The sequence below is a fragment of the Drosophila ficusphila genome, unplaced genomic scaffold (assembly GCF_018152265.1).
Source record: "Drosophila ficusphila isolate 14025-0441.05 unplaced genomic scaffold, ASM1815226v1 contig_414, whole genome shotgun sequence".
Classification (NCBI taxonomy): domain Eukaryota; kingdom Metazoa; phylum Arthropoda; class Insecta; order Diptera; family Drosophilidae; genus Drosophila; species Drosophila ficusphila.
Window position 1 is genome coordinate 19,169,630 of NW_025064328.1, and position 12,149 is coordinate 19,181,778.

The window sequence follows — 12,149 nt, forward strand, 5'->3', positions numbered from 1 at the left end:
TTACTAGACCATTGGGGTTGTACGAACCCGGTAATCTACGCAAGGTTCTTGTTGAACTGAATGAATCATTTGTTGGTCAGCCAGTAATTATTATTATTATCTAACATTCATAAAGTTCAATCTGGGGGGCGTTGGCTCTCTATTAAGATGAATCATTTAGCATTTCAGCAGTTTCCTGCCTTTCACAACTTGGCCTTATCAATGGGAAAATTTGGTTCTTTCTCTGACTCACAAACTACGTTACTTGGCCACCGATTCCTCGTGAGTCCCCCATCTTATCGCATCGGTTTATGTTCTATCAATCGAGTAATAAACTTTTTCCTGAGGGCACTCCAACCGTAGCTCTAACGCCCCCGATTTAGATTTTGATAATTGTTGGGGTTTTTGGGGAAGGAGAACTTCCCTTTGACATTGGAAAGTGCTCAGATTCCCTTAACAGATAAACAACAATGGTCGAAGATAAGATTGCATGTTAGTCCCACTAAGCCAGCTAAATATAAACACTTGATAGGTTAGTTCTATGGAAATATGCCAATAAAAGCAATGATCGATAAGTTCGGCAATCAATTTCTGTGTTTGTTGCTTCGCGCAACTGTTTTTTCTTTCAGGTTCACTAGGAAAGTCTTATCGAACAACTTTAATGCCCCAACCCACAATCAAACAGTTTAGTAATGCTTCTATTTTTTTAAACATCGCATAACAGCAAGCACGCAGTGATGAATATAATAAATTTCTCAGTTTATTGCAATCTCTAGGAGTATAAATTATTTTGTACAGTTAAAAATATTAGCACAATCAATACAGCTCTCAACTAACGATCTTAAAAAAGGGATCAGCTCGAATTCGATATGGGATTTGCTGCTAAAACTTGAGATTATGTAAATTTCAATGGCCATCTGTATCAGGTGATATATTCGTAAAATTGGGCAACATCATTCGTACTTTCGGTTTCAATTAAAATTAGTAAAAGGCCTGCTTTTCCAGCGCTTAGTAGTCCGCACGGCGTCGATAGTTCCGGATGCTGTTCGCCAGGCAGCAGGCAAAAACAAAGCCCACGAACTGAAAAGAATTACAGGAGATTGGTTGAACATTTTGTAAATATTTGTAGCCAAACTACATAGGATGGAATTCCTGGTGTGTCATGCATAAGAGTATTGTATTAAAAATGGATCTTGTACGACAAATCGTATTATCATTCAAAAGGAAAATACGCAATCAAGTATCATTCACAATCAAACATCATCAATAAGAAATATAGTTGAATGGGAGGAATTATTAGCAAATAGAGTGCCAAATTTAATTCCTACGGGTAAAAACAATTCATGTACATTTAGCCTTTTAAGTTAGAGGTAACTTAGAATATTCCCAACCAAGAAACTCCTGTTCAGTGTGGGAGAACTTACCTCAATGCCCGCGATGACCAGGCCAGCGTACTTGATGATGTCGCTGTTCCTGTCCCAGAAATCGACGAAGGCGTGCTTGCATCCGTTCTTGTAAACCGTCGCGGTGGTGCAGTTGTTGGTGTCACTGCAGCAGGAGGGAGGGAATTTCCCCTGGAAGGTGTAGTCATTGTAGCCACTGCGTCCGCAGCATTGCATCTGATCGGATTAAAGAGGAGTTGAGCATTAAAACCCCTTCAAAAAGGTTGAGTATTTAGGGAGAACTTACGCTGATCTGAATGGCATCCATGTAGTCTGATCGACGGGTGCGGTTTTCCCAGGCCTTCTCTACCACTCCGCCCATGATCTCCAAGTACTTGTCCTTCTGCACCCACATGTAGATGACCAAGGCCAGTTGGCCGATCATCAGGACGAACAGCAGAATCGAGTACTGCAATGGGTGATAAATCATTAGTATATCATAATCATTCGTTCGTTAAGGCAATTAAAGGTATCTACCGTCATGGACATGCAGTAGGACTCGCGAATGGCTCCGCAGCAGCCGAACCAGGAGATCAGCAGGATAACGGCGCCCAGGATAATCATAGTCACGGGCACCTGCTGCGTTTTCAGGGCATCCGCGAAATCATCGATGTTGTGGACTTTGCTGAACAGCAGAGCTCCAAAGACGATTAGCAAGATGCCACATATCTGAAAGAATAGTATTTTAAATGTTACAAATTTGTAAACGACTCTAAGCCATTTAGCCAAGTCCCAATACCTTTGGTTTTTTTCTAAATAAACAATCCTTTCGATCCTACTGTTTAAAAAAGAAATACCATTTCACAAATCTGAGCTTAACAATTTGTTGTTGCCTTAGCGTCATAGAACTTAAAGCCTAAGATAGAAAATATAAGGCTGATTGCCTAATTAGTAATATATAATGAGTGCTTCAAAAAGGTCTACCAATTTATCATGTAAATGTTTAAAATGCTCTAAGTGTAAGTGCTCTTTTGAAAAAGTTATTTCCAAGAATTGACCCGTTCTAAAATTTGGTATAAGTATATATCCTTTCCAATCAAAATTTTGTTACGACATGATTCACTGAGAAAATGTTTATTGGGATTACCAGAAGCTTTTTATTTTGAACTAAAAGCTTTTTAACGTTAAAAGTTTATCCCACTTTGTTCTAAAAGCATAGAGTAAGTGCAATGCACTGCAGAAAAACAAAGAGATAAAAAATGAACTTTGGTTTGGTTAAGTCGATTATCTGACCAATAGTAGAATTATATATATAATACCCGTAAAATTAAATTATAATTAAAGGCTATGCTGTTTACCTGTAATGTCCATGCATATCAAAACCTTATCTCCTATCTGTTCGCTTGATTTCGTTAATTTAGATTAAATATAACAGTTCCGAGTAATCTACGATAACTATCAAAAACAAATTTGCTTAGGCTTTGATTTTGTATTACCTTGCGTCAGACCGCATTTTCTAGATTAGATGCGTTAATAAAACTAACAACCAACAAAATTGAGCAATGACTAAGCAGATGGGTTCACAAGTTCATTGGATCAGATCAGATGGGATCAGAACAGAGAGAACTGTTACAGAAGTCTAATTATGAAAAAAACCCACCCACTGTCTGGTATTTTCATCTCTGTCAATCAGCCCCCACCAATCCATAAGAATTGAGTTCAAGTGTACCGTCTACGTCCCCATTTTTTGTTATTTGCGTGAGTAGAAGAAATTTGTGTTTCCGAGTTTTGGCTCGACTCGCAATGGGAGCAAGTTCACATTTAATTAAGTCAACTATATTCGGGTGCACCCCTCCCATTAAATTACGTAACTTTACATTGAACACTGCTAGACAAAGTGGGAGTGTGTTTTACAGACAACAAAAACAACGCATACTAGTTGTATAATCAGTTTTTTAGTTAGAATCGCAATTTTAATAATAGCCATCATGTCAAAACAACCTAATTTTCGTCTACTAGAACGCAATAAATTGCTGAAATACATAGTCAACAGTGACTTGTTGACTAACTCATTTAAATTATTTAAAGAGCGCTTAGATTTTGGGTTAGGAATTCCTTCAATTTAATGATAGTTTTGTGTTGATTTATCCTTTATTTATTTGTTAGTTTCTGACTTGGAAATGTAATTAAGAATTTTTCCCGCTGTAGAGAATGACATCCACGGTCGCGTGACGGTAAAAATGCTGGGCCTCCGACGCAGTCCAATCACACCTGCAAATCTGGGCCTGAAACTGGTTAGCCGAAGTACAGTTTCACCCGGCGGTGCAACGACTTTGGGGCAGTTAGTTAGAAGTTGCAAAACAATATCGAAAACGCCACTGCTGGCTGGTGTTTCAACGACTGTTTGTTGCTGGCTCTTTGAAACCAGTTAACCTCGAGCTGGCCAACTAATGGGATGCATGTTTCTGGCGTTAAGATGTGGGGAACTCTGTTAAGCCTAACCAAACCAAACTCGTTTTCAGCAGTCCAACGAATAAACAAAACACGTAGTATACACAAATTAATACAGAATTTTTGGGAACCACTACGTCACAATGGTAGCCCAAATTCAATAACAGGTTTGGCATACTGATGATCTCAAGCTCTGCCCCCATATTACATTTACAGAGCGATTCGTAACCGAAAAAGGAAAGTATTTCATTTGATTTTTGTATGAGTTTTCATTTAGAAATGGTAAGGTAAATTTCATTAAGATGATATAACAAATTCGATGGTTTAAATGCTTTCAACAAGCCCCTTTACGGAATTTAAGAGTAACATTCTCAACCAGTTTGTAGGCCTCGACTCTCAAAACAACTGTCCAAAAAACATACACATTTTAAGGAAAAACCCGTTTTTACCGTACCACACTTATGATATCATTGCAAGCATAAGGCTGAGAAAACTGAAATGGGCTTGGCCAATGGCGCTGGGAAATGATATAATCTACAATAAATTAATTCTACTCACCGAACAGAGCAAATTGAATATAAATAGTATATATTTAACCATGGAGATTCCGCAGCTCATTGTGCTTGAGTTCTTTACGAGATTACTGGTGGAGATGGAGGGACAACTGCAACTGATGGTTTGGGGAACGGAAAAAGAATCGAATAGAAAAAGTCAAATACAAATTTAAAAGTTAGGTATTCAATCGTTTTATTTGGAAAACTTGCACGCACACGTACACGTACACACACAGGCACACGCACTGATGTCATCCGTGATAAAAACATTTTGTTTATTTTGAACATTTAGAAAAATGCTAACGCTGAGGCTTTACTGGGTGTGGAAATTAGCACTCGATCACGTACCGCCAGGGCATCAATTGTCGTTTTTTCGTTTGGTTAGTGGCTAGCTAGTCCTATAACTAATGTACTTTCAAGACTGTCTTGCGTATTTCATCTTAAGTGTTTTCTTGGCAAAAGGATTTCGGTTCTGTTTAAACAGCTAATTTACAAAAAAAAAAGCACAAAAAAAGAGCACAAGTTAGTGAAAAAAGCACATTTGGCGAAAGTAGGGAGTAGCTAGCCCTACAACTATGTTAAAGGTGGGAAGCTAACCCTACAGCTAAGTAAAAGGCAGGATCTTGGAGATCTGGATCAGCGCACTAGCTCCGGGAGCAGCTTCTCCTTGGGCAGCAAGCGCTGTTTCAGTTCGTGGTAGCGCCGCCAGATGTACGGATAGCCGGAGGCCCAGGACAGCCAGGCTTCCTTCTCAGCGGTGGAGCGCTCCACCTTCTTCAGGTGCTGGTAGTACTTTCCGTTCCTCTTCACAGCGGCGGCGGCATCCTGGGCGAATCGAGCAAAGCGAAGCTTGAGCAGGGTCTCCGAGACGTCCAGAAGTTGGTTGCCCTTGGGCGGGTGGACCAAGCACAGCTGGCAAACGACAAAGTCTTGCCCCTTGGCGGACTTCAGTGGCAGGAAGGTGGCCTCGCGGCCGACGAGGCACTGCTGCAGCCAGGAGTACCCGTTGGCATTCACTCGCACGCCGGGAAGCTTTACGGGCAGCAGACGCCGCCGGCTGGTGAAGATCGGGATCAGAGGGCGGTGCTGGATCATCAGCAGAGTGTCCTGCTCCTGCTGCTTCACGCCCGCAATCCTGCCCGTGTGCATCACGCGCTCGCTGATCAAGCGCTCCGGGATGTGCGAGGGCTGCTTAAACTGGCGCACCAGGTAGGCGGGCTTCCGCTTCACATAGGCCACGGCCAGCATCAGCGCCGAGGTGCCGTAGATGGCCAGCTCGCTGCCGCGCGTGTCCCGCTCCAGGAAGTTACATAAGTCCTGGTACTTGGCCCTTACAAAATCCTTGGCCGGCTCCATTTGGAAGAACTGGAAATTGTTCGCTGGTTAGGGTTTCTTGTTCTGGGTTTTATGTTTTCACTGGCTGATGTCACTTTACCACAGAGATTCGTTATGTATTTTTGTTGGCCTAATCTATACGTAGTGGCTAATTTTGTCGCTGATTCGCCTTTTCTTAGCCACAATACTGTCTTTCTACTGAACAGACTTTGACATTTGCTAAAGTGCGACCGGGACAACTAGTGTGGCTACTAAGATCGCACTTTCCCCACTTTTCAACACTGGCTGAGCTCCTTCTCTTCAACTCACTCTCTCACACACACAAGCACACGCAGTTTGAAAACAAAACCCACACACACACCTTGAGTTTTCCGCTTTGTTTTTCTGTTTGTTGAATGAATTTACGCGCGCTCCGCTTTACGAACCAACCGTTCGAGAGTCGTTTTCAATGCAAACTGAACGACGAGATCGGTCAAAAGCTACGCTATAGCGATTAAGGCAGCCCCAACCGCCTGTTGCTTCGCACTCACACTGATACACGTCGAGTATTTGTTTTGGTTACGCTTCGCCATCCCCCTTCCTCCAATGGTAAGTGCGCCAACTTGTTTACCCCTCTCTGTTACCAATCGAGCTGACTGAGCCCTTTGTTTACTTATGCAAATTTGCTGCGGTCGCTGATTGTTTTTTTGCTAGCTATCGAGATTGGGAAAACTTAAAAAGTGCTGTAACATTTTGTAATACATACAGGTTTACATATTCATACATATCAAATAATAATAATAATTAAGTATACTATACTATACTAATTGAATGTATGTATATGTACACGTTTTTTCAGATGCCAATAATTTTATATTACATTATTTTAATAAAGAGTTTAGCTTTTCGACATTGTAAAATAGTTTTCCCATCCACTGACTATGACGGAAAATAAAACATCCTTTAAACTCGTATGTTTTTGTATGTGTATTTATAAAAAGTTTCAGAAAATATCTTTTGAATGCTGTTTAAAAGACTACGAAATCCACGTTTCCACTCGATTGTTTGTGCTTATCCAATTACCAAATATTTTTTGCCTAATATTGATCTATTCCTTGTCCATTTTCTTAGATGCCTAAATTAAAAATTCTATTATTTTTGTTGTTATCCAGGTTATACAAGTTGGACTGCAGCGTTTAACCACAAAACTTGCGATGCGATTTCCAATGCAGCTGGCGAACGTGTTTTGCGGTTTTTGGATTGTCGTGGGCGGACTTTTCATGAAAGTGCTACTGAGCCGGGCCAACCAGTTTGGGCCAACGGGCTGGAAGTTTCAATAGCCACCTAGTCACTACTTGTATGGCTTCGGACATGGCTTCCGTTTTTAATTACCAGACAGAAGGGCGTTGTAATTGTCTGTAACTTTTCCTTGACACACTGACAACAACAAGGCAACCCCAACAACAACAGCAGAAACTGGTTTTCAACTTACGTAATCCAATGAAAACGTGGCTTGGAATAGTGTATTTTATTTTTGGATTTGGAGAAAAGAACGCCAACTGTCGCACCCGCTGGCATTCCTAATTAACAAGTGTGCTCCGCACAATTAACCTCACGTTGTTCCGTATTTAAATGTATTTCCACAGCGACAAGCACATAAAAAAATATCTAACTCGATAAGACCAATATCAATATGAACATTTTTTAAAATGAACATAATTTTTTACCATCCGGTTGGTAACAAATAATTTTAATGAAACAATCAGAACAAGCAATAAAATTTAACATATTGTTCTGAACTGATTTCATTATTAACTAACTTATAACTGAAAATAAGTTTCAAATGTTCCGTGAGTTTTTAAGCTCACTTTAAGGTTCTCATCTCTGTTTTTCAGGTGGGTAATTACCCACCTTCAGAAGCTCCAGGTGGGTAGTACTACCCACGCCTTCCGCCGGCCCTGACCTTAACATGCTTTAAAATAAGTACATACATGGATGTTTTTCATTACAATTAAAATTCTCCAGAATGAATCACACAAAATTTTTTCGTTGTTTTTCCCTGTGTAACGTTCCCAATTATCGAGAAAATAGAATCAATTATGAATCATTTGTTTGTCATTTCTGGTTAGCTTCCTCTCCAGCGAGCGTCTTTTTGTAAATGTCAAATTACCGTTAAGTAGGGAATGACTTAAGTGAGATTATCTCTCAAGGGGAGGGCAATTATCGGCCAGGAAAAGCTAGCGGTCGGGATTTGGAAAACTACAATGCGTCACACTCGAGCAATTTCTCAAATTAGCGTAGCACTAATAACGCGGGAAAATTTCGTGGAATCCCCCAGGAGGAGAATTTATGATAAGCATCTCCCACTCAAAATAATAAAGTCTTTAAACATTTTACAAAAACAATAAAACCAAATTCTTCAGAATATATTTTGCTTTGTCACATAAAAAAAATAACAAGCTTAAAACAAAATGTGTGATTAAACATTAGTAAACATTTTTCTTTGTTTGCCAATATCAAGAGAACGTTTGGGAATTTTTAGATGTAAAGGTAATCTAAATCTAATCTGTATACATTTTAAAATTTTATTTTTAAATTTCGAATATATATTTTTAATGGTAACACAAATTTACAAAAATCAAAATCAGATATTAAAATTTGATTTAATCGGAAACATTTTTGGAATTTTTATTCTGCCTGTAAAATTGTTTGACAGCTGAATAAACCAAAAAAAACTGCGATTTATGGTGAAACAAAACCAATTTCAGTAAAAATAACATGGCAAATAATTTGTTGTGGAATTCTTTTAGATATTTTGAAAGGTATGTCAAATAGGTTATTATAACCTTGCAATTTATTTCAGTCAAGACACCACAGACCTCATAAAGTATATATGTATGTATGTATGTATATATGTATATTCTGGATAAGCATCAACTGAATCGATCTACATATGTAGACATGTAGGTTTGTTCGTCTGTTTTTTCCTTTTGAATTAGTCTCTCTGTTTTAAAACTATTTAGCTAAAACTTTAAAAAATCTAACAAAAAACCACGACTATATTATATAGCGAAAATAATCTTCATTCTAAAGATTAGTGGTGACTATACGCGTATTTATTTTAATAGACATTTAACATTATATTGTAAATGTTGACCGACTCTCTGAAATGTAGCGTTTTTACTATACTACTCTGCGAACAGTAGGTTGCAACTAAGGAACTGGTGACTGCTAAAATCGATTGCGGGTAAGTAATTTTAATCCACCACCCCAACCACAGCAATTTAAATATACCCATGCCAACCAGCGCATACCAAACAATATCAAATCATAGTTTTGAGTTATCGATTGGAAAATAGGGACGCCATAGTTGTGTGCTTTATTTCGTGTGTCGACTACACGTGGGTAGCGCAGTCAGTATAATGTCCATTTAAAATCGTAAGTATATCAGTGAGTGAGTTCCATAGCTAAACCCTTTTCAGGGGCTAATAAAGTCCGCGTGTGTAGTGCAATTGCTGGCCAGGAGGCGGCTGGGGGGACCCGGAAACGGATCCGGACGGGGCCCCCGGTTGACCAGGAAGCATCGCCAATTGTTGCCGGGCCAACTGCTGTTCGTGGGCGGATCCACCTCGACCGGGGGCGTAGCCCTGTGTGATGCTTCCCGCCGTCTTAGGATTCTGTGGAGGAAACTGGCCAGATGTTAAGTTTGTGTTAAAGTTTTGTCAATGATAAAAATTGTTATACATCATTTAACTTAAAAAATTTCTAAACTTTAAAGACTAATAACTTTGTCACTTATAAATCTGTTCTCTTACATTAAACATTACTCTGGAAAATAAACTCACACTGCAATTAGGGAGTACATTATCTCAGACTTGGTAAACATATTTAAAAATATTTCTGATACGTTAGACTTGGAATCCCTTTTAAAAGTTGCCGCCTGAGATTGTATTAGAATAGATTTTTAAGGCAACCTCGACAACATCTTAATTGCCATTGCTGTGGCCAGCTTTGAGTGGAGACCCACCTGGCTGCTGCTTATCTGCAGCACGTTGGGATGCAGCGAGAGCTCGCTAAGCAGCGGCTTGTAGATGACGCCCTCCGACAGCAGGTGCGGCGGGGGTGGGACGAGGCTCGGCGGCTGGCCATCGTGCTTCACCTGAATGTGGTAGCGGTCGGGTAGCTTCTCCATGGTCACCTGCGGCTGGGCGGCCTTCACCGAGATGCTGCCGCCGGCCTGGGCCACCAGGTCCGCCTGCGAGATGGCAGGCTGGTCGAGGTTGATGTGGAGCACCTGCATGGGCTGCGCCTTGGGCGACTGCGAGTCCGGCGGCTTGCTGACCGTGGCGCTGGGCAGGTCCACGTGGTACGCCTGGCGCAGAGGAAGGTTGTAATTGTAGATGGACTGGATTCGGGCGTCCGCCTGGTGCTGCGTCGTCGGCGGAGCGGCGGCCGTCTGGTAGAAGACCGTGCCCGTGCCCGGATACTGCGCCGTGGTCTCTGGAAGAGAGGGAAAGCGGGGGGTTCATTGGGGGATCTAGGCTGCGAGCGTTCCGGCGGAGGATCTCGGGCTTGGTATTGCGAGTGAGGTGCTTACTGTTCCATGATAATCTAGCATAGTCCGCGGCACGACGGTAGTCATCGTGTTCTGCGAATCGATCGTAAACAAATAACGAAATGAACATAAGTTGTGTGCCTGTGTTGTTAGCGGTTAGTGTGCGCAGTCGAATGAGTTTCTCATGAGCGGGGCGGGGTGTTAGCGAGCAGTTAGTCAAATACAGTGAAAGCTTCAAGGAGCAAATATATACTTTTTCTTAGACATTGGTCAATCAAGTTCAGTTATAGACGAATTGTTATAGCTTGAAATGAAATCTGCAGTTTAACAAGGTCATATTTAAATACGGCTGATTGCAAATAATCCGTAATGGCTTCTACTTGCATAATATAACAAATAAGAAAAGGTAATCTCAACTCTAATGATTTCTGGCCTTGGCCCGAAAAACATTCTTATTCAGGATAAATATTTATATTTTTTGAAAATAGAAAATTGAACTTATTTTATCGACCAACAAGATTTTAAGATTACAACAAATTTAGTCCTTAAAACCATCTCTAACCAATCTGATAACACTAATAAAATACGCCTACGTTCAAGTGACATTCGATTGCCTGCTTTATGAAGCGTTCACTGTATTGGAGGCCCTGAGGACCACGTCCTCGACCTCTCGCTGGCTTACTCTGCTGGGCGTAGCTTGCGGCGCTCTTGTAGTAAGCCTGCTGCTGACTAGGCGGCGAGGGACTCCTTCCCCTCTTTCCGGGTTGTCCGCCGGTCGGAGGCTATTGGAAAATAAGGAGAGGAGTATTAGAAACTGGGCGACACAGAATCTGATCCCAGACCTTTTGCATCAGTGGGTGGTGCTGGTGCTGGAGGCGGAGGGGCGGCAGGAAGACCGGGCCGCTGGCCACGGAGGCCGCAGCCTGCTGGATTGCGTACAGCTCGTTCTCCTTGGCCAGCTTCTTCCGTGTTTCATCCTCGTTGAGCACCTTCTTTAGCTGGACGGTGAGCTGGTGCTTCTGGCTGTGCAGGTCTGCTAGCTGCTCGTCCAGCCGGGTGATCTGGCCTCGTGTGTCGTCCAGGGCCACCTGGTTCTGGCGCTCCAGCTCCTCGCGCTCCCGCCGCAGCCGCTGCTCCTCGCACTGCGCCTCGAACTCCTCCTGGCGCCGCTGACGATCTGCCACGATGAAGCCCTTTAGTGCTCCGCGCAGCTTCTCCGCCCTTTCGGCCTTCGCCGCCTGGGCGGCTGCGTTACTATTGTTCACCGCTGATGCTGGCGGCATCTTTGTGCTCTGCTTAGTTATCTTGCCAATTTTATAAGCGTTCGTGGACGACCGGGCAATCGCGACTGTTCGTTCGGAGGGGCTCCCCAAATGGAATGATGTGCTTCTGGTAATGTTTGGAAAATCAAGTATGCACCACTCCGGAAAACTCTTGCCAAACGCCTTTGGGGTCAATTGAAATGCTCGGCGGTGGGCTGCACTCGGGTTTTTTCAATTTCAGCACGGTTTTTTGTGGTAAACAATTTATTTTGTGTGGGATGTGCTGAATAGGGTTGCCACCTATTCTTGATTGTGATGCTAAGCTAGCTAACTAGCTTATTTTGCTATTCTTTGTATATATTTTTAGGTATTGATTTCCTTTGTTTTCGCATTTATTTATTCAACATTCTAATGAATGTAATCATATAAAGCCGTCCAATCTATAGACATCTTTTCGTGGTACCTCTTCTTTGCACATACGGCGAATATTTTTTATAGCCGAATATTATTGGCACTTTTGATGCACCTAAAAGAAAGTATAGTATTTACATATGTGTTAATAATGCTTGAAAAAAATTTGTTAGCTCTTATATGGTCTTGCCTGCCCACTTTAATTTGTTTTGTCAAGCCTGAATCAGTGAAACAGGATTTT

The 12,149-nt window shown here is 41.7% G+C and overlaps 3 protein-coding genes across 6 annotated transcripts; all 3 read right to left on the bottom strand.

The window, feature by feature from the left end:
- Positions 1 to 721: 721 nt before the first annotated feature.
- Positions 722 to 6,172, bottom strand: LOC108094218 (23 kDa integral membrane protein). The gene is made up of 6 exons (XM_017194676.2): positions 6,063 to 6,172; positions 4,371 to 4,482; positions 1,899 to 2,090; positions 1,669 to 1,830; positions 1,404 to 1,598; positions 722 to 1,059 (listed from the first exon to the last, which is right to left on the bottom strand). Exons 2-6 carry the CDS (start codon positions 4,428 to 4,430, stop codon positions 988 to 990), a joined length of 681 nt encoding a protein of 226 aa, XP_017050165.1. The 5' UTR covers positions 4,431 to 4,482; positions 6,063 to 6,172; the 3' UTR covers positions 722 to 987.
- Positions 4,543 to 6,145, bottom strand: LOC108094209. Of its 2 annotated transcripts, none has more exons than XM_017194667.2 (2): positions 6,063 to 6,145; positions 4,543 to 5,731 (listed from the first exon to the last, which is right to left on the bottom strand). In XM_017194667.2, exon 2 carries the CDS (start codon positions 5,720 to 5,722, stop codon positions 5,003 to 5,005), a length of 720 nt encoding a protein of 239 aa, XP_017050156.1. In that variant the 5' UTR covers positions 5,723 to 5,731; positions 6,063 to 6,145; the 3' UTR covers positions 4,543 to 5,002. The 2 variants fall into 2 exon arrangements, with proteins under 2 accessions (XP_017050156.1, XP_017050154.1); XM_017194665.2 differs by lacking the exon at positions 6,063 to 6,145 and adding an exon at positions 5,802 to 6,042.
- Positions 6,173 to 9,014: 2,842 nt separating the features above from the next.
- Positions 9,015 to 11,816, bottom strand: LOC108094203 (G protein pathway suppressor 2). 3 transcript variants are annotated; one of them, XM_017194659.2, is made up of 5 exons: positions 11,078 to 11,816; positions 10,918 to 11,017; positions 10,278 to 10,328; positions 9,708 to 10,180; positions 9,015 to 9,357 (listed from the first exon to the last, which is right to left on the bottom strand). In XM_017194659.2, exons 1-5 carry the CDS (start codon positions 11,516 to 11,518, stop codon positions 9,166 to 9,168), a joined length of 1,257 nt encoding a protein of 418 aa, XP_017050148.1. In that variant the 5' UTR covers positions 11,519 to 11,816; the 3' UTR covers positions 9,015 to 9,165. The 3 variants fall into 3 exon arrangements, with proteins under 3 accessions (XP_017050148.1, XP_017050147.1, XP_017050149.1); XM_017194658.2 differs by having other exon boundaries at positions 9,015 to 9,369; XM_017194660.2 differs by lacking the exon at positions 10,278 to 10,328 and having other exon boundaries at positions 9,015 to 9,369.
- Positions 11,817 to 12,149: the final 333 nt, after the last annotated feature.

Coding starts and splice junctions, on each gene's coding strand:
- LOC108094203 (XM_017194658.2), bottom strand. CDS start 11,518: ATGCCGCCAGCATCAGCGGTGAACAATAGTAACGCAGCCGCCCAGGCG. Junction 10,329..10,917: donor CGCAAGCTACGCCCAGCAGA/GTAAGCCAGCGA, acceptor ATCGATTCGCAG/AACACGATGACTACCGTCGT. Junction 9,370..9,707: donor TGCAGATAAGCAGCAGCCAG/GTGGGTCTCCAC, acceptor ACATCTGGCCAG/TTTCCTCCACAGAATCCTAA.
- LOC108094218 (XM_017194676.2), bottom strand. CDS start 4,430: ATGAGCTGCGGAATCTCCATGGTTAAATATATACTATTTATATTCAAT. Junction 1,831..1,898: donor CCTACTGCATGTCCATGACG/GTAGATACCTTT, acceptor CACCCATTGCAG/TACTCGATTCTGCTGTTCGT. Junction 1,599..1,668: donor TGGATGCCATTCAGATCAGC/GTAAGTTCTCCC, acceptor TAATCCGATCAG/ATGCAATGCTGCGGACGCAG.
- LOC108094209 (XM_017194667.2), bottom strand. CDS start 5,722: ATGGAGCCGGCCAAGGATTTTGTAAGGGCCAAGTACCAGGACTTATGT.